This window comes from Plectropomus leopardus, chromosome 13 (assembly GCF_026936395.1).
Source record: "Plectropomus leopardus strain MGB_pleo_1.0 chromosome 13, ASM2693639v1, whole genome shotgun sequence".
NCBI lineage: Eukaryota > Metazoa > Chordata > Actinopteri > Perciformes > Serranidae > Plectropomus > Plectropomus leopardus.
The window spans coordinates 13,496,861-13,519,104 of record NC_142188.1 but is presented as its reverse complement, the minus strand read 5'-3'; the positions used below and the strand labels follow the sequence as shown (position 1 = coordinate 13,519,104).

At 39.7% G+C, this 22,244-nt stretch overlaps 1 protein-coding gene across 2 annotated transcripts in view; it reads left to right on the top strand.

Moving 5' to 3' along the window:
- The window catches only part of adam12b (ADAM metallopeptidase domain 12b), a 108,650-nt gene that overhangs the window by 9,748 nt on the left and 76,658 nt on the right, over positions 1 to 22,244 (top strand). For both annotated transcript variants that reach the window (XM_088086117.1, XM_042502410.2), the window contains exons 3-4: positions 9,692 to 9,813; positions 14,319 to 14,392. In XM_088086117.1, coding sequence (XP_087942243.1) covers positions 9,692 to 9,813; positions 14,319 to 14,392 — 196 coding nt within the window. The remainder of the gene's footprint in view (positions 1 to 9,691; positions 9,814 to 14,318; positions 14,393 to 22,244) is intronic.

Genomic DNA, 22,244 nt, shown 5'->3' with positions numbered 1-22,244 from the left:
TCTTTTAAGTTGCTTCTAGCATCAAACATCAATTCATATGCAGCAAAGTAGCTGGCACATCAGAGAGCTACAGCTGTACTCATTTTTTTAAACAATGCTGTCTACTTTTGCATGTCTTTTATTAGTCGAGGAACATCATATTGAAGATGAACTGTGTCGGCAGCAGATTTTTTTTTCCTGTTTATAAAAAAGGATTCGTCAGGAGCCTTTTAACAGGGGGAACTGTAAAGTGCTCTCTTTGATGTGCTGGCAGGAAGAGTGTTTATTATGAAAGGAGACCAAGGCTTTATTTTAGTGCTGAGTTTCACACTTTGGCAGACTCACTGTGCAGTCACAACCTGTAATATGGTAGATAATCTAAAAGATTATGTTTTTATTTCTATTTTTGTTAAGTGAGTGACTCTGGCCTTCTGCTAATTAAATAAATGTCAAGACAAAGTCACAGGGATCACTGTCTAATTGAAGTCGCAGAGGTAGTTACATGCCATTTTTACCTCCAAGAATGACTCTATTAAGATAGTCATGAGCCATTTTGTGTTTAAGAGCGGCCTCATTCGCCATTCTCTTTGTTAAGGGCTCTTTATTTCCAAGGGCACAACGTAGGTGTTGCATCCGTTGCTGTATTTAGGTCAGTGGTGTTTTCATACGGAATCTGTAATTGGATGTATACAGAAAGCTCCACTGAGGTGTTTGTTGAGCTCCTTTGTTCCACTTTGACCTAAAAGATGAAAACATTTTAACATCTTTAATCCTCCCGATTTCTTGTGTCAGAGAATGTAGAACCTGGAGCGTCTGAGGCAGAGGTACGAAAACACCAAAGACAAGATCTTCCCCTGAATCAGAGCACTTGAGCACCTGCTCTTGTACTTCCTTTCCTTCTTTTTTCCCATAGATTCTTCTAGTGTGACTGTGTGTGATGTGCAGACAATTATGGTCTTTGCATCACGAGTATGTTCACCAGTTGTATGAAATGTACAATTGGATTTTTAAAATGTCATTTGGAGCGCTTAAACCAAGTATATCAAACTTTTGAATGTACCTAATGTAGGGTTTCCAAGGCCATGACATTCCTGGACATTATGGAATTAGAAAGTGTGTTTTCCAGGCCTGTATATGGTTTGGAATAGGGATTACAGTTTTGGTTAACTTTGCTCTCTATGTATAGGCTGCCATCCATTAACAGGTAAGACATGCTTAACTTTTAAGGAAAAAAAGACCCACAGCCCTTCTTTTTTAGTCCAGTGCTCCATCGCCTCAGTGAGCTTTAGGGCTGCATTTCAAAGCACTATCCATTAAGGGGTGGTGACATTTTAATGTTTCATGATGTAAACTACTTGACTCTTATTTTATTTTGTGCTGGCTTTGCTGACAGACGGCCAGCTAGCCGTGTTAACATACTGAAACATGTGGAAACATGTTGAAACATGTGGAAACATGCCCACTGTTCAGCTTTGGATCTCCATTTGTCACTTGGCCGCTATGCACTACGCACCACCATGGTCCGGTTGAAGATCATTTTAGCTAGATAGCTTTGCTGCTCATTCTGGTGGCAAAATTTGTTATTGTGGAAACATTATGCCCACTCCAAAATTTAGCTGCTCCCTCTCTACTGATGGATAGCTAATGTGTGCTTGAGTGGCAGGCTGCTTCAGTACATTCTTACAGTAGAGCAGTATCAGGCCGTAGGCTCAAGCATGGCAGTATCACTTCATAGCCCCACCCATTTTAAACTACTAACATTTTAAAATAAAGTCTTGGAAGTAGGGTAAAATGTTATGGAAAAGTGATGAAAAAGTTTTGAAAATGGATTTGATGAAATGTGTGGGAACCTTGTTTGAGGAATCGTTAGACCTTCGGGGGAAAAAGCACTAATTAAAATGGTAAATGGCTGCATTTATATAGCCCTTTTATCCAAAGCACTCGCAATTTGCCTCTAATTTACCAATTAACACTCACACAGCGATCACAGCATGCTAGCAAGGTGCTGGCGTGCCCATCGTAAGCAATTTGAGTTTCAGTGTCTTATCCAAGGACATCTTGACATGTGGACTAGGGGAGTGGGGGATCGAACCACCCACCCTCTAATTAGAAGACAACCAGCCTTCAGCCACAACTGCTGCAGCTTATTTGCTTTGCTGAGAGTTAAATTACAGGATCAATACTGCTCTCATGTCTATTTCCAGATATTAAGAACTGCTCCTTTGGTAGTTTCGTAAAGCTTTCCATAAATATACAAGGTTATTAAAAATGCTGGCACATCATACAGTCTAATGTTAAACAATCAGTGGTCCCTTTAAAAACGGCACTTTTTTGAAGCTTATAATGTGCAAAATCCTTTTTTTGTTGATTTTAATCTGTAATAGTTGAATCAGTTAGTCTTGAAACCTCTTAACCACACTAACTGTTTTATTCTACTGTATTCAGAGGGGCTCCTTTTTTATGTTTTATCATATATATGTGATCATGACACAAATGAAACAACATTGGAAAAAGAAAAGAACAAACCTGTCCACACCAATAATAACACCTATCTCACATTCGTGCTGTGCTCTCAGCTTGGCTCAATACCTGGCCATTTTATGATCAATATTTGTGATCAATACAGTAGGCACTCCCAGAAATGATTCTGGGTAAGAGCCAGACTTCCATCGAATCCAATTGCAACAGTTGAACTCACCTCTGCTGTGTGTTACTTGTCAGTGTTTTTGGCACGATACCCCCTTTTTTTTTTTTAAAGACATTTGTTCTTGTGTATAATCATAGTGCCTTTATCTTTCTTTTCTTTGCTGAAAGAGACTTCTGCGGTGACTCAATGTTGGCTGAAATTCAGCTTTTTTTTTCGGGCATTCACGGAGGCGTCACAGGGGTTTGATTGGAAGGCTGATTTTGCAGCTGCCGCGAAAATATTGAACATTAAATCTTTGCCATTTTCAAACCCATAATCAGAGTTCTTATCCTCTGATCCGCTGTTATTAAAGGTCTGTTCTTTGAAATTGCTGGATAGTTGCGTCCCTGTGGTCCTGTTGTGTTTCCTCGCTTTTATATTTGATCCGAGTTGAGAGCTGTTGAGACCAACCTGTGTGGTTAAGAACAGCTAAGACAGAGGTTATCTGACAGTTTTGCTACATAAAAGATTTGATTTATACAGCGTTAAAAACAAGTATTTGTAGTAGTAGAGTTCAGAAAGCATCAACATTGGCATCAAACTTTTCTCGTGTAGTCTCTTGTATCTCTTCAGTCTTTACTGTAGGATTCTCCTGGCAGCCCATTTTCAGCAGTGTCAGCAGCAAAGATTAAACTTGAGGTAATAATGAAGAATATTCACATCAGAACTGAAATGATGACCTTATTACATTGGTTGGTTGAGGAAAAAAATTGCAAAAAGTTTAATAATAGAATAGTCATTTAGTCTTTAAGCGTAATGCCACAAAAATCAGTAGTTCAAGCTTCTGAAATGTGAATATTTGCAGGTTTTTGTTATCCTCCATGGTACTCAGTTCAACACCTTTGGGTTTTAGACTGTTTGATTGTGGAACAAAACAAGCTCAATAGTTAAAGTTTCTGCATTAACTACTTGACTCTCCTCCTCTGTGCCTGCCCTAATCACATTTAGAGGCAGCTGGATCGAGAGATTACAAAAGAACCACAAAATCATATGAAAATACAGATCTGATTTCCTACGTAGCCTGTCCCGAATAGTTCCTGCATTAGAAACGGTATTTCCAAATTTCCAAATTTTTTCTATACAGAGGTACAGGAATGAGTGTTGGACGTTTTCATTCCCTCGTCTCAAAGTCAACAGGTTTTTTGAATGGGATTTTGGTAAGATGCCTGTAATAAGGTCTGCGGTTAAGATAAGCTCAAGACATTTTCATGATTTGTTCTACAACATAATATACACCATCAAATACGCCACTAGTGAATTCTGAAGCTTTTACACGTCTAAAAAGAGGCGGTTGATAACAAGTGGCTAAATGCATCCACATAATGTTATCAAGCTGAACATGTTTTTGCAGCCTTATTGAGGTGTTGAAGTTGAAGTCATGTGACTGTGGCGTAGTTTGTTTATAGCCCAACATTAGTTTTTAACTTCTGGTAATTGCATTCACACTTGGAGGGGCTGTGACTCAGGGGTAGAGCGGGTCGTCCTCTAATCAGAAGGTGAGCTGTTCGATCCCCAGCTCCTTTAGGCAACATGTCAAAGTATCCTTGTGCAAGATACTGAACCCCGAATTGCTCCTGATGCCGCAAGATTGTTGTGTGAGTGTGTGTGAATGATTACTGAGTAGCAGGTGGCACCTTGTACGGGAGCCTTGGCCAGCAGTGTGTGAATGTTTGTGTGAATGGGTGATTGTGACAATGTAGTGTGAAAGCGCTTTGAGTGGTCAATAAGACTAGAAAAGCGCGATACAAATACAGTCCATTTACTTCAAAAATCCCATTCTTTTATTGTCGAGGGAACCAGGGCAATGCTAACTTCTGTGTTGGCCTTTAAAATAATGTCATCCCTGCAGCTCTATGGGCAAAATGATTAATCGAGAAAATCATTTTCACTTAAATTAATAATGAAAATGATCAGCTCTAGTTGATATTTTATATCTTATTTTATCTAAAACTGAAGTGATGTTGACAAAATAATCTGACACTAAGGTGCATTTGGTAGTTGCTGGAGCTTTTGATCATATTGGTTGAAGTTCATGAGCAGGTGGAGTTTGCAAAGTTTTCATGGTGTTAAATTGTTTCAAAAGGACTGTTTGTCCATGTTGGCTTAAAAGTTGGCTGTAAAACGACATTTTTGACTTTGGAAACAGCAGTTGACAAAATTATGTCACTCACGAGGTCCATTTAATAGCTGCTGTGGAGCTTTTGATCATATGATATTTGGAGACTGTGGTGATTATTTTATCAACTGCTGTTTCTAAGGTCAAGAATGAACTTTTAAGATGACTTTTTTTATGCCTATGCTAAAAGATTTAAACCTGTAGGGTGCAACAGTTTCTCTTTGTCAATGAAATACACAGTATGTTGTCCATAATTTGTATGCAAATGTTGTTTTAATCAGAATGCAGGAGGTCGTTTAAGTCCCGCTGTGACGTTTCCTCTCTCTTGTACTCTCTAATCATCTTGTGCCTATAGATTACCACATGTCCTTCATCTGCCTATTTTGACCTTCCTCACACCCTTTATTCTCTTATTCATCTCAAGAGAGGGACTCCATTGTAATAGTGCTAAGTAAGTGATATAGTATTGGGTGTGAATGAAAGCATTTTCAGTTTCTACTATAGACTAAGAGGAATGCAAACAATGTTGCACATGTGCATTTTATCATTTCCTTGCTTTAATCACCTTGACAAAACATCAACCCTTCTCCATCAAAAAGATGACTAAATGAATATGCAAAGAGAAGCAGGTAACACAGTAAGTGTACATAATGAGGTTGATTATGAGGCCAGCAGCGTCCTCTGTTTGACTGAAGTAATTGCGGCTCATTTTGTTTGTTTATATGGTTGGCTGTGTCACTTCCCTGCTGAGTAAAGTGGACATCAGCCACTGTTTGAATTCACATTATCCATCAGTTAGTTCGCAAAACGGCTCATGCTCGGGGTGGAATGCTAAAGCAACAGAAAAGAGTCACCATTGTAAGATCATCAGAACGGAGCTAGCCTTAAAAGAGATCTGGTTTTTGAGGCTTTTTAAAGAGCGAGTGGGGGAAAGATGTTTTTGGCTGCCAAACAGACTTGTGTTTTTTAGATGTATGACCCGCAGTCGATTTTCCCTTGTGTCCAATATGGGGATACAACTGTGGTTGGCTTAGCAATCAAGATACTCTCCAGAAAACATATGGGATTAACCCAATTTTAGTTTGAATTTCAAAGGTTCCCAAAGAGGATAAAGCCCATGAGAATGGTTGTGAATGTCATATTTCTCTGCTGTTTGAAGGGAATGCTTCTTTTTGGGGAGCAGTGATGGATGTTGCACAGAAACTTTAATCTTCATCCAGCATGTACTGAGGCCTAAACACAAAAAGCTTGACAAAGCTTTTGTCAACCTTTGAACTTCTCTTTCAAGCTCTTCTTTTCATTCTTTACACAACTACTTCCAGTGCAACTTTCCATGTGAACACCATGGATTTGTTTGAGTAACGATTGCCCTAAAAGTGTGCAACTCTGCATGTCAAGCCCTCTTTGGAGGCAGGAATTTGGGCTGCTTTTGAGGGTGACTGTAATGAACATATGAGTCCTCAGATGTCATCTGATGTAATACAGTAGGCCTGCAAAATTATGGCTAAAATTACAATCATGATTATTTTGATCAAAATTGAGATCTTGATTATTTATTGATTTATTGATAGAGACAAATATATATATATTTTTTTATCACACTTTCACATTTAAATCAACAAAGCACTGCTTTCACTTTCCGGTTGTGCTACATTCCTGCTAATGTCCAAATCTTTGCATCAAATTAAGTCTGGTCCTTACTCACAGTGCATCTCACAGAAGCAAAGTCTGAATAAAATAGCACCAAAACTTTTTACCCAACATCAAATCAACAGAATACTGCTTTCACATTCATGTTGTGCTACATTCTTGCTAAGCAACAAATGTTTGCATCAGAATAAGAGATGAAATAAGGTTCTTCTCCACTTGAATGCGGTGCTTCTCCTAGAAGCAAAATAAAATGTAATTGTTACCAAAGTAAAAGCTCAGTAAATAATAAATACACCATCACAGAATTCAATCAAACAAAGACAGTGTCCATTGGACACTGTCTTTGGCTAGATGGAATGCGATTGCATTGGTTATTTCAGTCTGTCTCTGAGTGCTGGATGTCACTGTTATTGATGTCTGATATTAGGCTGGACAGGGACAGGAATTCAATAAAGTAGTGTTAGCAACATTTTTCCTCCTGGCGTCTTGCATTCATTGCTCTGCAGTTTGTAGTGTTTTTTTTAGGTGGTTTAACAAGTTAGTTGTGTTGGTTTGCAAGTTTCATGAACTCTTGCATACATATACAGTATCAATCATTGTGTTAGTTCATGCAGGACACGAAAGACACCACAGCTGTAATAATATTTAATACTGTAATGTTATTGTTGCTCTTCCTGAGGTTCCTACCATTTTTTCCCACTGGGGGGGGGTCCTTATCCACTGTGAGGACAGAGGGATGTCCTATGCTGTAAAGCCCTTTGAGTCAAATTGTGATTTGTGACAGTTGGTGTTCTAAATAAAATTGACTTGATTTCATCAGCTGGGAGCCCACTGATTTGGCTCCTAGCTGATCATCCTTTCTAAGCAGTCGCACACCAATCAGAGCCCATTCTCACTACAAGGTGGCCCATTTAAATATGACTTCTGACTTACCGTTCCTCGTGGCACTCCCTGCTGCTGCCGCTGGCAAAGCTTTGTTCCCGCCACCCCAGCCTCCAGCTTTCAAATTCTGAGTCAAAACATGTCTGAAAGGTCAAAAATAATGGTATTTAATGGCTTGCTTTGGGCTGACATCTGGTATTCCTGGGGGATAGGTTCTGCGTTGCACTGCTTGATTTGGCTAACCCTGCTGCTTGTGTAATCCAAGGAGCATCTTAAAAGGAAGGCCAGTCAAAACTGCGTTTCCATTTGTTGCAATAAATTGTTGAATCTATGTTCCTGACTGAAGATTTGTTCATGCTTAACATCACATCCCTGAAATCCAAAAGTAATTCCAAGCAACGGATGATGGGATTTGCTCCTCACCCTCTGCTCCAGACATTTGACTTTGGTTTTGCCCGTCTGAAGCTTTAAGATTCAGGAAATGTAATAAAAACCTTTCCTGGAGGGTGTTCCCTTAAAGTAGAGGCTGGCTTTTAGTTTAGCAAGTTCTTGATTCGAAATGTAGCAGATTTTTTTCTCTTTTTTTTGAATGAAACACACATTTTTAATAATCAATATTGCTATTGATCATATTCATATAATTGTGGGAAGCCAAAATAGTGATCAGTAGAACAATATTTAATAAACTGTGCAGCCCTGTTTTATGAACTAGTTTGTTTGGGGCATCCCCCTGCTTTAGTGTCCATGGTTTAATTAACACAAACTCATTCAGTAACTGAAAGATGGAAATTAATTGCAAGGGACACCAGTGAAAGTGTTGAAATCTTTTATTAACAAGACGTCTGCTTGACTTTCACTTTATAGCTGCTTTTTAATGGCACTCGAGCCACAGCCTGTGGTCGCAGTCATGCTGCTCCGTCTGTCTAACGTGGTTTTCATGCACCACTAAAACCAACAAACTACCTTCGGCACATGTTGAAATACCCCATTAAATACAGGAGGTCCCTTTTATGTCCTTGTTAGCTTATTACGCGCCATGGATAAATGGAGAGCCTGGGCCACACTGAGAGCACAGGGCAACCGCCGTCACACGCCGTTTGAAGTTGTAAGAAATGCAGTTGTGGTGGCGCAGAAGTCATCTCTGAATTTCCTCTTCAAAGAAAGAGACTTTTAAGAGACAGAGTGCTTGAAAATGAAGTCGTCTCCAGCCGGGAGGAGAGAGGGAGGAATGGTAAACAAAATATGTCAGACTGTTGTATCGCCGCTCGGTGTACTACTGAACTCTTGTTGTACCCTGCATGACGCCGCGCATGCAACTCAGACAAACAGATGCTTTACGTGCACATCTCGAGGGATTAAGGAACAAGTCCAGACCTTAGACATACAGTAAATGGAGCCGCAGCACGCTCTCTCAGTCTTCCTTTGGTGATAGCAGGAGTGCCAAACCTCAAACAACTTATCCCCTCCCCTCTAACACTCCCGCCCCACTTCGTCTCCATGGCTCCTCACTGGGTTTGTAACATTTATTGGGCTTCACAGGAAGCCTGCTGGGCCTGCTACAATTCAGACATGCTCAGTGAGGCCGTGGGAGCATTAGGGACAGCCTCTGTTGTCTATGTAAGAAGAGGGGGGAGAACTTGATAGAGACACTGGGAGAGCAGTGGGAATTGTGACTATGATTCCCACATTCTGCTTGAAGCCACTGATCCAGTTTATTATATTTCATCCTATGCTATATATACATCCCGTTTTGTTTGCCTCCCAAATGAGCAGTCTTTTAAGCGTGAATTACCATAATTGGCTTCTAACTTTGCTAATTTCCCTTCAGTCTGAGTTTAAAAGAGGAAAAGACGGAGAGAAAAGCAGCTGACTGCATTTTCTGACCTTAAACGTGAAGTGAAAGAGGAAAAGATAAATAAGAGGTGTAAAAGACAATTTTATCCTGCCACTTGTTTTTTTTTTTTTTTAAACTCCACTCCTGTCTGGCATTATCGTAAAGGCTGAGTTCCTCATAAACTGTGTGAGAGCATCTATTATTGATGCTCTGTCTGTGTGGCTGTGGTCCTACTGCAGAGAGGCCCTTTGGGGGACAGCACATCTCCTCACAGGAACAAGAGTGAGCTTTTACTCTTCCTCAGCAGCACAGCCCGCAATCCTTAGTCGTGCTGTGCCATGTGTCTGAGGCTCCCTGCCTTTGTTCCAGGTTGTTTTTTTTGTCTGAAACACTATTTTTGCGCTTGAATTATTGAGGATATTACAGAGCAGTTTTGACCTGACCTCTTTGTCTGCATGCCAGTTTGACAAAATCTATTGTATAAGCATCTGTGGTTATTGTAGTGTGATGTTAATGTCATTAATCTGATGTTCTTTTTTTACAGGAAGTAGCCCAGACAAGGCTAAACAGCGAGGGGAAGCAACCAAACCAGACCGCTATGGGACCACTGTACCTCTGCTGCTGAAGGGCAAGGAACGCAGACCTTTCCTCCAGCTCACCACCAGGGTAAATACTCACAAGGCCATTTAGCAGCTCTATCTTAATGCTAATAAGCTGGCTCAGAGAGCAGCCCAGCTGATACAAGTGTGCTTTCAAGGGCTCAGCCAAGTGCAAGTGTCTGACTTTTTGTTTAACATAACCACACTATATGTCATGACTCCTTTTCCAGTTTCCTCTTTGCCCCCTTGCTTGATCTTCTTTAGTAGAGAGTCCATTCCTTTGCTCAGTTTATCCGCTGTCAGTTCCTCGTTGTGGTTTCTCTCCTCACTAGCACTCCTCTCCTTTGTTTGCTGAATACAAGCTCACCCTGTAGGCGATACATGCTGTGAAATTACTCCTGAAACTCGTCAGCCTTTCAACAGTTTTACAAGTCAGCAGTGCACAGAACTGATGCTGTGAGAAAAAAGGAACAGCATGAAGCAGCCTTATAATACCCTGTAGGTTCATTTTTTTCCTGCAACATAAGATGTACACTCGATTTAAAAGATGCATGCATACAGTCCAGGGCTCGAAATGCTTTATTTTCTTTGTACACACACTGGTGCATGTAACTGCACCATTTTTTAACCTGTACATTTTTTTGCTTCACTATTTGGTGTATTTGTCCTTCTCTCTCTGCACTCTCACCAGGGCCAATGCCAACTTTTTAATTTAGATTGGAGTGAGACAGTAAAATTGCTTCAAATTTCACATGGTCATAGTCAGGGTCAATCTGAAGTGGACTCCATTAAAAATTGAAGCACGTTCAAATATGGGGAAATTATGAATGTTGTATGTTCTTGCCAATGGTTTTTACTTGATATAAAAAATCCAAACCTCTCTATTTTTCCTTATCCTGTGTTCCTGTGTCTCTTTTTTTATCATTCTGTGCCCCTACCTAAATTCAGACTTTTTTGCGGGTCCTTGAACACAGTGCAGGCAAATCTCATCATGAGTTATTTTTATCTGTAAGCAGCAGTTCGAGTTGTGTCGTGGATAACTGATCAGTTGATCTGGTCAGAACTGATCAGATTGATCGATGGATTAGAGAAGAAGCAGAGTGCATTGTGAGTGAATGCAAACTTTTAGACCAAGCACAATGAGCAGACAGGTTTCACTTTCACTTTGCGTGGTATTCTACTGCTCTGCCTGTGACAACAGTACGTTTGGTGCTCTAAGAGTGTGGTGCAATGAATATTTGCATTGTCTATATATATTTCAGTAGTGCTATAAAGCAGATGTTTTAACTGTGGCAGTCCAAACAAAATAAATAAATGTGTTGGAAACCCTGATTTGTATTTCACTATATGAGAAAATTGATTTATTCTATGTGTGAAAAAGGTCAATTGTGTAAATCTCACTCTCAATGCTTGAGAGTAAGTAGCCCTGAACAGCTATGTGCACTGATGCATGTAAAACTGAGAATTACATGCACAGCTCAAATTTTGCGTGCATTACTGTGCATATGCACATGGTATTTAAAGCCCTGCAGTCAAATCGGCCCCCTTTGTACTCTCCAGCCTTGTGTTCTAAGGCAGGAAAACAAGTCTGTCCCACCTACTACAGCTGGAAAAGAAAATGTTTGAAATTTGGAATCCCCCACCACAACTTAAGGAAACTTTTCCAGAGGAGGGAAATGCGTAGGTGTTGAGAACTCCCTGAGCAATCAAATATTTTTTCCTGGTGCATGGAAGCAGCCACCTGAGAGAGTGATTTTTTTCCAGCTTCGTGCTTTTCCTCCCAAAGCCTGTCAGTAGGAGAGGGGCAGTGAAGTTAATTACATGAATTGTTTATCACCCACACGTCACATTGGCATGAGGGAAAAAACTACTTTTATGGAGTTAATTATGAACCCTTTTTCATCTACATTCGATATGTTTAACCAGCAGCGACTGCTGACATTAATCATTTTAGTTGAGGAGATGCAGTGGTTTTACAGTATTCTATCTATAAGCTGACCCTTCCCAAATTAAACTGGCTGCCAGGGCAGCTGGTGATTGTCTTACCACAGATTGCTCTAAGACTTAAACCTGCGCGGATAACAGATTGATATAGCCTCTCCTTGTGCCAGTGGAAGGTTATGAAGCAGTAAAGTATTGCAGAGTCATTGCTTACAGTGACATCCACACACACGTACTTGCAGCCACACTAACACACAAACATGAGAGCTGCAGACCGACTGGCAAAGTAGTGGCCTGAAGGCATCGGTCAGCAGACCCAAGAAATGTCACTGAGAGAGGACAGAGTACATCTGAAATATCAACTGATGATACATAAATCTGCATCTTTTCTTCACTGAGCACATGCCTGGCAATTTTTGTATCTCCGCTGGCTTGGATAAATAAATTTTTCATGTCTTTCTTTGTGCTTTTCTTGGGTTTTTCATGTTGCAAGAATGGTCTGAGGTCTCAGGCATAAATACAAGTTGCCTCTGTCCTGCCGCAAGGGCACTTACTCTGATAACAACTATTTTCTGAAAAGCATCAAGTCATCTTAGAGCTGTTTGTTGGGAAATTGCCGGTTTGACATTTGATTTAGGATTAAATCTAAAAATGCTATTTGACATTGTGAGCAACATCTCCTGCGTCACCTTCATTTCCTGGGTTCTTGCAGCCATAAATCAGTGGCACTGAATTGCTCACATCACATAGTCATTACAGTTGCTCCTGCACTGAAATACAGTTTTTCTGCCAAAGAATCTTCTCATGCAGAAGGCAGTTAGGAACAAAATACCATCCATGTCTAGCATTTAGGATCATTTTTGCAGATAATATCCTGTACTTCACCAACTAGAAAAGTCCAATTTAAAGTTGTAACCCTTTGTTCTGGTTTATTGGATGACATCTGTGGTTACTATAGTAACAGCAAGTATGGTTCAATCGTAGAAATAGAATGAATAGAAAGGACATTCAATTGTTTGCCACTGTCATTTGACTAGTTCAAAAGAAAATGGTGATTGATGGCTTTTTGTAATCAAGGTAACAACAATTGTCAGTTTAAGATCTCTGTTTTAGCCCATACTTATTTATCTTATTAAATACAGTTGTGTACACCAATCCAGATTCCTCTCTTTCACCGAACCAAGACTAATGTTGGCGTATAATTACCTTGTTAATGCTTCATGAAACACACATCATTCAAACTTTCTTCACTCCTCATAATTATCTTAGTTATCTAGTTGGTTAGTCCACAGTTTTAGCAAACACCAACTTGGGTTTTGTCAAAATAAACCTGTAATCCTACAAGTTTGATGTGAAAATAGGCTGATTTAGACACTATTTATCCCAATGGTTTCTGCGACCTAGCTGTCTGCTGAGCAGCTGCTCTTATCCGTTTTTTCGGAGGCAGCTACAACACATCATTTTTCAACAAATTTGCAGTGAATGTCAACAAAAGAGAGAGGCAGTTGGCACAGTAAAATTTAAAGGTAACTGAAAACGTACTACTCCACTGCTTGTTATGTCGTTACTGCAAAACCTCGCCTAGATGAGTTTGTCACTTGCCACAAGTAGGTTTGTCATTACGGACATTAATACCAACAGTACACATAAAATATATAGATTTGTAAAATATATTTTCCTTTCGGATACCAATTTTGATACCTGGACTCATGTATCTGCCAATATAGAGAACTGATTCAATACAAATGCTTTAAAAACAACAACAAAACAAAACTTAATTTTATAAAAACATATTTATATTTATAAAACATAGACAAATTCATACAGAGAATGACTGCTGGTCACACAACAGTAGCTGCACAGCTCAGTGTCTGTATTGGCTACTGTTGCAGAGTGACAAAGAAGAATTGATTGTGGGGAAAAACTGTTGTATTTTTTATCAGGGTGTAAACAGCTTAAAGTTCTCAATAAATGAGATGGTATCAGATCTGTGCGTAGATTAGTGTACTTGCAGATCCTGCATTTTAGGCAGAATCAGAGGCATGTCTCATACTGATATTGACATCAGAACAACTGAACAACAAAAGTGGCTGCTGCTCCGACCATCCTGCTATGTTGATTGGTAATGTTGGTTTTTACTTTTATTCTGTTTTTATGGACTTAATTCTAAAGCAAACACTCGTGGAGCAGCTTTTTCTTTTTTTTTATTATCAGAAATATAGCAGAAGAGCGACTGTTGTGTCTGTTAACTGGGCAGCCAAACAACTGAATGTGAATACATTAAATAGCTATTACAGAATAAATGCTGTTGACCATTTACAAAAATCAGAAAAGAGATTTGATTTCATGATGCTTTCAAAAATTATAAATTTAAAGAGACTGTATAAATATAAGTCAGTTGGTTAAGCTGTGAAACAAGTCCACTTGTGTGTCGTGCACAGACTTGGGAAGTGTAGGATGTGGACGCTTTCTTCCTGTTCCTTTAACACTATTGTGCTGTGCCACATCCTTCCTTGTATACAGCCCGTGTGTCAAACTAAAGGTGAAGCTTCACACAAATGCTGATGCAGAGGCAGGATGGGTGAGATCCGGGTACCACCTTAACACTCCCATCGCCCTTTTGTGTTTCAGGGTCATCCTGCGTCACTCCAGCTGCTGGTGCGTGCGGAAGGTGAACAGCTGATTCTGCTGTTGGAGAAAAATGAGTGAGTTTTGATTTATTTAAATTCTCTTTCCAAAGTCATTATGAGCACCAGGACAGAGGAAACTGGATATTTATTATGTTAATCACACAGAGCCAATAGATAAACCCAAGCTCGCAGCTATGGCTGGCTGGAGTTATATATGCAAGAGGTGGAGAAGTTGTATGGGTCTGGGCTATGATATAGTGTATTCAAAGAGGGAGAAAATAATATGTCCCCTAGTGATTGGACTCTTTTATAGTTCGGTCTCTCTGAAGGGCCGAGAGATGAAAGCTGATAAAGAATAAGGAAGAGGAGAACTCTGAGGACATGCTTGTTCTCCCCTGCTTTGCTTCTCCTCTCTTCTCATCACTCCGCTGCGGAAAATAACACAGTGAACTGTGAAACGAGGGGTGAGGATCATTTGGAGTTCATAAATATGGAGATACACATTCTTAACTGCTTCATACAGAGAAGAAAGATTGCTGTAAGGCCAGAATAAAGAGCGCGTAAAGGCCAGGTTACATGTCCGGGGAAATTTACAATCTCACAAGAGTGATGGCAGCGCTGCCTCCGGTCTCGCTTCTGCCAGTGTTTCTCATTCAGAGGGAGGGGAGACATAATAATTCACCCTGCTGCTCAAAAATACAGATATTGACACCGGAATGATGGACTTGGTCCACATGTGGTCAGATTTCCATCGCTGATAACTCTAGAAAAAACACAAATCGTGCCGCTGAGACCACTTTCACTTTTCAAACTGCAAAACCGCAGTGGCAGTTGAGAAATGAAAAAAAAAAAAAATTACCTTTGTTGAAATTCAGAAGTGAACTAAGTGATATCAATTCACATATTCATTCTTTCTTTTATGCCTCGTTTCGAAAAAGCTCTGTGTGCACATGCAAGTCAACCAAGGGTCTGTTCTTTCCTATGAGAACGATTACAATGATGTGTTTGTGAAACACCTCCTTCTGCTTTTTCTTTTTTGGTCTGAGTAAGCCTCAAGTACGTTTAGAAATCTGCATTTTTGTGGCAAATTTTGGACAGACGGTATGCACTGTGCCACAGGCAGTTGGGAAACAGTGTATGAATAGAGCTATAATACATTTATCAATCTGTTAGCTAATTAGTCTTTATGCCAAGTGACAATTGTGACAGCATGTTTCATTAGCCAACATTGGTAGTGCTAGCTTTGCAACATTTAAAGTGCATGTATGTAGTGGATCATACGTTTTTTTTTACAAAATATTTCACAAAAATTGCTACACACCTGAGAGGCTGACCTCCTTGCTTATTGAGCGCCATGCATTGTTGGTCTTGTTTTTGTCCCTGTCCTGTTTCATGCACATATTCCTCAAGACTGGAAGGTAAAAACACTCAAAATGGGTTTTTTTTCTGCTACGTATACTATACAGAAGTAAAGACACAAAACAAATATGTGGAAGCAAAGCATTTGGCCCAGCTCAGACTAAATATTCACAAGTCAGAATTGTTTAATAATGTGGCAGGTAAAAGTGGCAACAGCCAGTCAGCATGTAGCAAAGTCCGCTGGTCAAGTCAGTTTCAAATGTAATGCTACTCTTATAGATGGTGCTTTTACCTGAAAAGCTGGACGTTCAACAGTCGTACAGATAGCAGTGGCAATGCAGAACATAAACCATCTGATCGACTTGCATTGGTGTAAATTGGAAGGTTTTTAAAACATTGTAGACTGGCACATTGTGAGTAGTAGCAACTTTCAGCTTGTGTCATCCTGAATCTTTGCCTTAAGAGGGCTCAACATCCAACATATACCAGCCAACAACTTAGAAATACTGCATATCTAAAACCACCAACAGACAGACTTAGAGGCTTTTTCAACAAACTGTCTTTTATGTGAATGGGAAAACAACTTTTTAAATACCCCTCCCCTTGTATATTACCCTTCTCTCATAGCTCAAGGTACCCTGTCAGTCCTCACTAACACAATTCATATTACTTTCCAAACTAACTTAACAAATAGTCCTATAAATAAACTGTCCTTGTCCAGAAAATACACACTCCCTAGAAATACTCTGTCCTGACTGACCCTTGCGGTCCCCGTTCCCCATGTGACCTTCAGTGACCTCAGCATCAGCTGTGAGTCATCCGTCACCAGCCTGAGGCCCGGGAGCATGCTGCCATTCCCATCCGGCCTGTTCTCTGTCAGGCCAGATGTGTCCTCTGATATCGCTTCACCAGTTCTGCCAACTCAGAACAGGTGGTCTCTGACCTCTGTGTGGGTCTGTTTTGTCGAGGCTGTGACCGTTCAGTCTGGGGCAGGAGGGAAGATGAGGGCACATGGGGATGCAGTGATGCCTTGGAAGTTTTCTGAACTGTGTACTGTAATATTTTCCAAGTTGGGAACTGTAAGTCAGTGTAATTTTCATTGAATTAATTAAACATATGCACATTGTGCACTTAATGTACATATAAGTTAATTGAACTAATCCAGTGTCTCTGAGATATGCTTGACAGCTCAATTGTCCAGCATTAGTAAAAAATGGTTCCTTTTAAGATTTAAATGGCAGTTTTTCTCCAGCAAGAACGAAATAAGGATGTTAAAAGGCATTTATCATAATAACAGCACTTACTAGGCGTGGTATGCAAATATGCAAATTTCTTTTTTTTTTCTTTTTTTTTTTTTTAATCCCAAAGCTGCCCCACTGACTTCACTCTCAGATGCATGCTCTCAATGTGGATATGTTTAGTGTATATTCTTCACAGAAGTATCTTTTTTTCAAGCCTCTTCACAGTACATTTTTAATGCCACAAGTTTGCATGGAATATTCTGGTATATCGTAGGCGGCTGGAGAGGCTTGGGGTTCATCTCTCATCGAGAAAGCTTCTTCAGTTCTAACCAAAACTAAAGTGGTTAGATCTGAAGAGGCCTCTCAGATGCAAGGTGAAACGTCTTAAAGAAATTCAAGCAAGTCCAGCTGACTATGATATAGCACTTGAGATATTACACAACCTGAATGACTGAGAATCTTCACCAGCGTATTGCGAGGTTGCATGGAATAAGTTTGTGTTTTAAAAGAGCTGAAAAGAGAGCACAGGGTCAGGTTTCACTGCTATTGGTACATAAAATCTTCTGATTGGATACTGAATTTGAGCACTAGTATGGGATTTTCCCACAGCAACAACAATATGTCATCATATATGAGGAAATATGTTTAATATTTGAAATAAACCTCTTAAATTGCACCTGTTCTACTATCTAGTCAGTATTACAGACATGCTGAACAGCCAAGCAGTGTTCAAAACATTATTTTTAGTTCTAAACCAAATCATGACATTTCTGAATGGAAATTCACTGGATATATGGGGACGTTTTGTTCAACACGTCTCCAATTTTCTGTTTAATCTAATAATACAGAATGTTTGAGTAACTCAATATAACATAGCTGCAATATATGGTGAAAACATTTAAAAACTTCAGAGGTAGAAAGAACAAACAGCCAGTATGTTGCAGAGGTGAATACATGTGAATGCAGAGAATTTAAGGGCTCAGTAAGTGTTGCCTTTTTGTGCTGAGTTATGGCAGGTTTTTCTTTGAAGGCTCATCCTTTTTGTGCTTGAATCTGCTGAGCCCGTGCATTTTGCTCATTTGGCAACGCTTGCAGAGCACACCTGCTCCAAGGCCAGTGTGAAATGATCTCAGTCCTCACCAATATAAACAAGCTACCAGATCCAATTAATAAACCGCTGTTTGTTAGGCGCTTGGCCCTGTCCCAACAAAACTTGGCTACGGCAAGACAAGTACAGATCTACTGAGGAGAGAAATCAGCAGGGATCCACTGAGTGTGTGTGTGTGTGTGTGTGAGGGGAGAATGTCCATAGGTAGAAAACAGCGAGATTAAAAATGTTTAAGAAAGTCAGAGTATTTTTGTTTTTGGAAACTTTGTACATTTTGCATTTATCACACAAACACACACGAGCTGGATTTTATTTTCTCGGGTGGTATAGGCAGTGAGATGACTGCCTCTTTTTAAATCCACAGACTCTTTCATTTTGTCACTTTTACAAGGTCAACAAAAGTGTATCACAGTCGTCAAAAGAAGAGCCCTGCAAAACCTCAGCCAAACATGTTCTTGTTTGTTCAGAGTAAATGTTTTTTCAGGGGTCTTTTTGTTTGTTTAGATTTTGATTTTCGTGTGCTGTGTACCCAAGGAGCATATTGGGATGTGACTTGCTTGATTTCAATTGCAACAGTCTTACATGCCATGAAATATTACTGTTTTTGTCCCACATGCCAGTTCATTTCAAGTAAATAGCTTAACGCAGTTAAAATGGGAGAAATGTTTTCCCATCACTCTGTCATATCTTTTTCTGGTAAAGAGCAATGGGAATGGCTGTGTCATATACAATATTTAAGGGCTGGGATGTTGTACAGCGCAAACAGAGCTGGACAGACGTGCAGACTTGTGCCAGCAGCGGCTGCTTTGATGTATAGCATTGATCAATGGCACAGTTGGCCAGTTTCAAATGATTAATGGTGGCTATATAGGACATTCCACATTAGTCTTGATTAAAGACTTCAATAGCACTGTCTGGGGGACCAAGGTGTGTGCGTGTGTCTGTGTGTCTGTGTGTGTGTGTGTCTGTGTGTCTGTGTGTCTGTGTGCGCAAGAAAAGAAGTATCAAAGATTGGCTCGGCCCATTCTACATCTTATGTCATATTGTCTGGTTTCTACAGTCCAGTAATGTTTGAAATTGTTCTATTCCAGCGCTGATATTTTCATTCAAAGAGATTCTATGTAATTTCTAATGAACCACTAAAACCTCAAGTGACAATTATGGGATGTAACATTCTTGAGTTTTCTAAGTAAAGAAGAGTCATAAAAGCAGAAAAAAACTGACTCAGTAACACAGCAACATCTACCGTTTGCTCACATTAGCTATCATTGCCAGAAAAGGCTGCTGGTCATATCAGACTAAATAAGACTGTAGTAAAACCTCTGAGTAAGGATTTAACACCAATGTTTTTTTCACACTTGCCTGATTTTGCAAGGTCAGGAATCTACTTGCCTGAAGTTGATTTTTCACTTGCCCCTATACTCATTGTTTTGCTTTTTAGCTGTTGTCAAATAAGCATTGTCTGTATGTGTATGAAATAAATCAGAAATAGATAAATGAGGAAATAAATATATAAATAAATGTCAATGCCGCATTGTAAGTTAATATAGTTTAATGAATAAAATAAAGACAAGGTTTTTATTTTAAAAAAGTCCCAAACTGACATTTTTAAAAGGAATTTTTTTCTTTATTTCAGACACTAGGACTTTTATTTTGTAATGCCACATTTATGTCCCAACTCTTTTTATTTTCTACCTGTTTTAATAGCCATGAAATACTTGGTAGGATGTAAGTGGATGCCAAAATGTCACTTAGGATTGTTGCATGCAGCATATATTTGAAATGGATAAATATTGCCTGAAATACTAGGTTAAACCCATTTCCTCCAATATTTGACTTTTGAGTTTTTCAAACATGAACATATGCAGCTAAAAAAAGCTGCCACACGAGGCTTTTCTTTTACTCCAGCACATGATGCCTCCTTTGCTTCAGCCTGTTGTGATCTGAATCAGTGGGGTAAATCCGAATGTAGTGATCCTTTTTCAATGTGAAGTCGATGAAACTACTAGTTTGTAAAATCAAAGCCCCATGTTGCAAACAGAGCAGGCCTGTTTAGTTTGTGGCCATCTATACTGATATAAATCCATTTTAAGAAACATAATGCACAAACCTATATATTTTTTCCTAGATAATAATAAGTAGAATACAGTTCTCTCTCCAGTCATTATTTGTGCTTTCCTGAAGGATGCATTTGGGTTCAGGTACATCTCCACATGACACATTGCCATACTGCATTATTTCAGTCCTGTTCCAAGGATGCTATTTTTATTAAAATGTTATTTTCATCTTTTTTCTTTGAACGACAGTGAGCTACATGTGTTCATAGCCTAACAAGCTCTCCGCACAAGACCATGCGTTTCCCAGTGACGACATTTCCTTTCATTCTTCTGTGGCAGGAAAGAAAAGAGGAAAGAGCCCTTTTGAAACACATGGCCACATCTAAATAATGTCACTATGTTTTTGACTAAAAAAAAAAAAAATCCCATAGCAGCATCGTCAGGGTGTTTCTTATGGAAACGAATTAGCCATTTCAATAACACAGCTGACAATGCCAAGATCTCTGTCAACTTGTGGTGCCACACAGGAGCTATAATATCAGCCAGTGCATCAGTGAGAAGGAGCTCACATCAAACAAAGAGACATCCCAGGTTTCCTTTGCACTCTAATTGGATCTGACAAGAATATGAGATAAGTTGAACAATATATGGCTCTGTCCTGAAAAATTGGCTCCTTGTTTGTTTGGCTGCCTAATCTGGGTTTAAAAGAAACTTTTATGCGTGTAACTAGTCAGTAATGATGCTGTCTATATAAAGCCGTGCTGACTTAATGACCTACATGAGGTCAGGAAATAGACAGAAGCTGGATGCTGAGCAGCAGCAAACTTCACAAGCAGCACTTTGGCAGTCTACTTCTGCTGCTGCCACCAACTCTTCTATCACTTCCTCTGTTCCCGCATGTCTGTGATCAAGTTATTGTGATGCTTTCCTCCTGTGACATGCCTCACTGTGTCTCCGTTTACATCCAGGTTTTTCTACCCCTCTTATTTCTGGCTGTCTCTCTCCCTTTCCCTTCCTCCCACGCTCTCCACATGCATGCTTGTGTTTCCACTGAGCAGCTCTTCTGTCACCATCCAACCTGAGACTCTGTCAAAGCCGCCAGCGGGGAGCGTTGGACCTCGGGCTGCTGTTCAGTGCCAACACATGTGTACTCGGACTTTGGTGCCAAGTCTCTGTGTGACTTTACTTTAGATGCCAAGGCGTTTTGTTCTGCCTGTCACAATCAATTCAAACATTATTACAAGGTTAAACACCAGTAACCTACAAGCAAGGGCTTTCTATTAACCGATTCTCTGCGCTTTGCTTCATTGTGTATGTCAATTATTCTCTGATTGCCTGTTGAGATACAATATAGCAGAGAAAACTGATGTCCAGTGTGCTTAATATTTTTGCACAGCGAATGCACTGCAAAACAGCATAATACTAAGGTCATGTTCAGAGAGAAAACAGCTCTGTGTGAAAAAATGGAGCCCCCTAGTTCACTTAATACCTACCATACACTAGAAGACTTTTTTTTTAAGATTGTTTTTTGTGGCTTTTATTGAGGAGGAGAGGAGAGTGAGGGGACGACATGCAGCAAAGGGTCGAGGATACAACCTCTGTATAGGGTGCCGCTCTATCTACTGAGCCACCAGGCACCCCACACTAGAAGACTTTGAAAATACTTTCAAAAAATACCGAAGTCTGGCACTCTGTTCCCTCTAAAGACAATGTTAGCTTTAAGTCACGCACTATAAGATTTTAACAAAGACTGAGGATCTTGCAGGGTAACTATTTCAAAAAGTACAACTTGATTCCTTTTGAGATTATCATCCTGCTCCTGGTGGAAAACATTATGCCAAACTCTCTTTAAGAAATACAGAAAGTTAACAATTCCTTATTTGTCTGCAAAAACACATCACTCTCGGTTAAACGATTAAAGGTGTCATATGTTGACAGTATTCTTGTGTATTTGCAATGAATATAATCTAAAAAGAAACTGTATTTGTGCACAAACTTTACATTTCGGATTATGTCACCTCAAAAAGCTACCAGCATGTGTTGGTTAGCTGTGCCATTTTAGAGGGAGGAGACAGAGGAGATGAGAGGCAGAATTTAGATTTCTAACTGAAGTAAGTGCAGATTGGTGGATCAGATACACTCTGAATTTGTCACTGACTCTT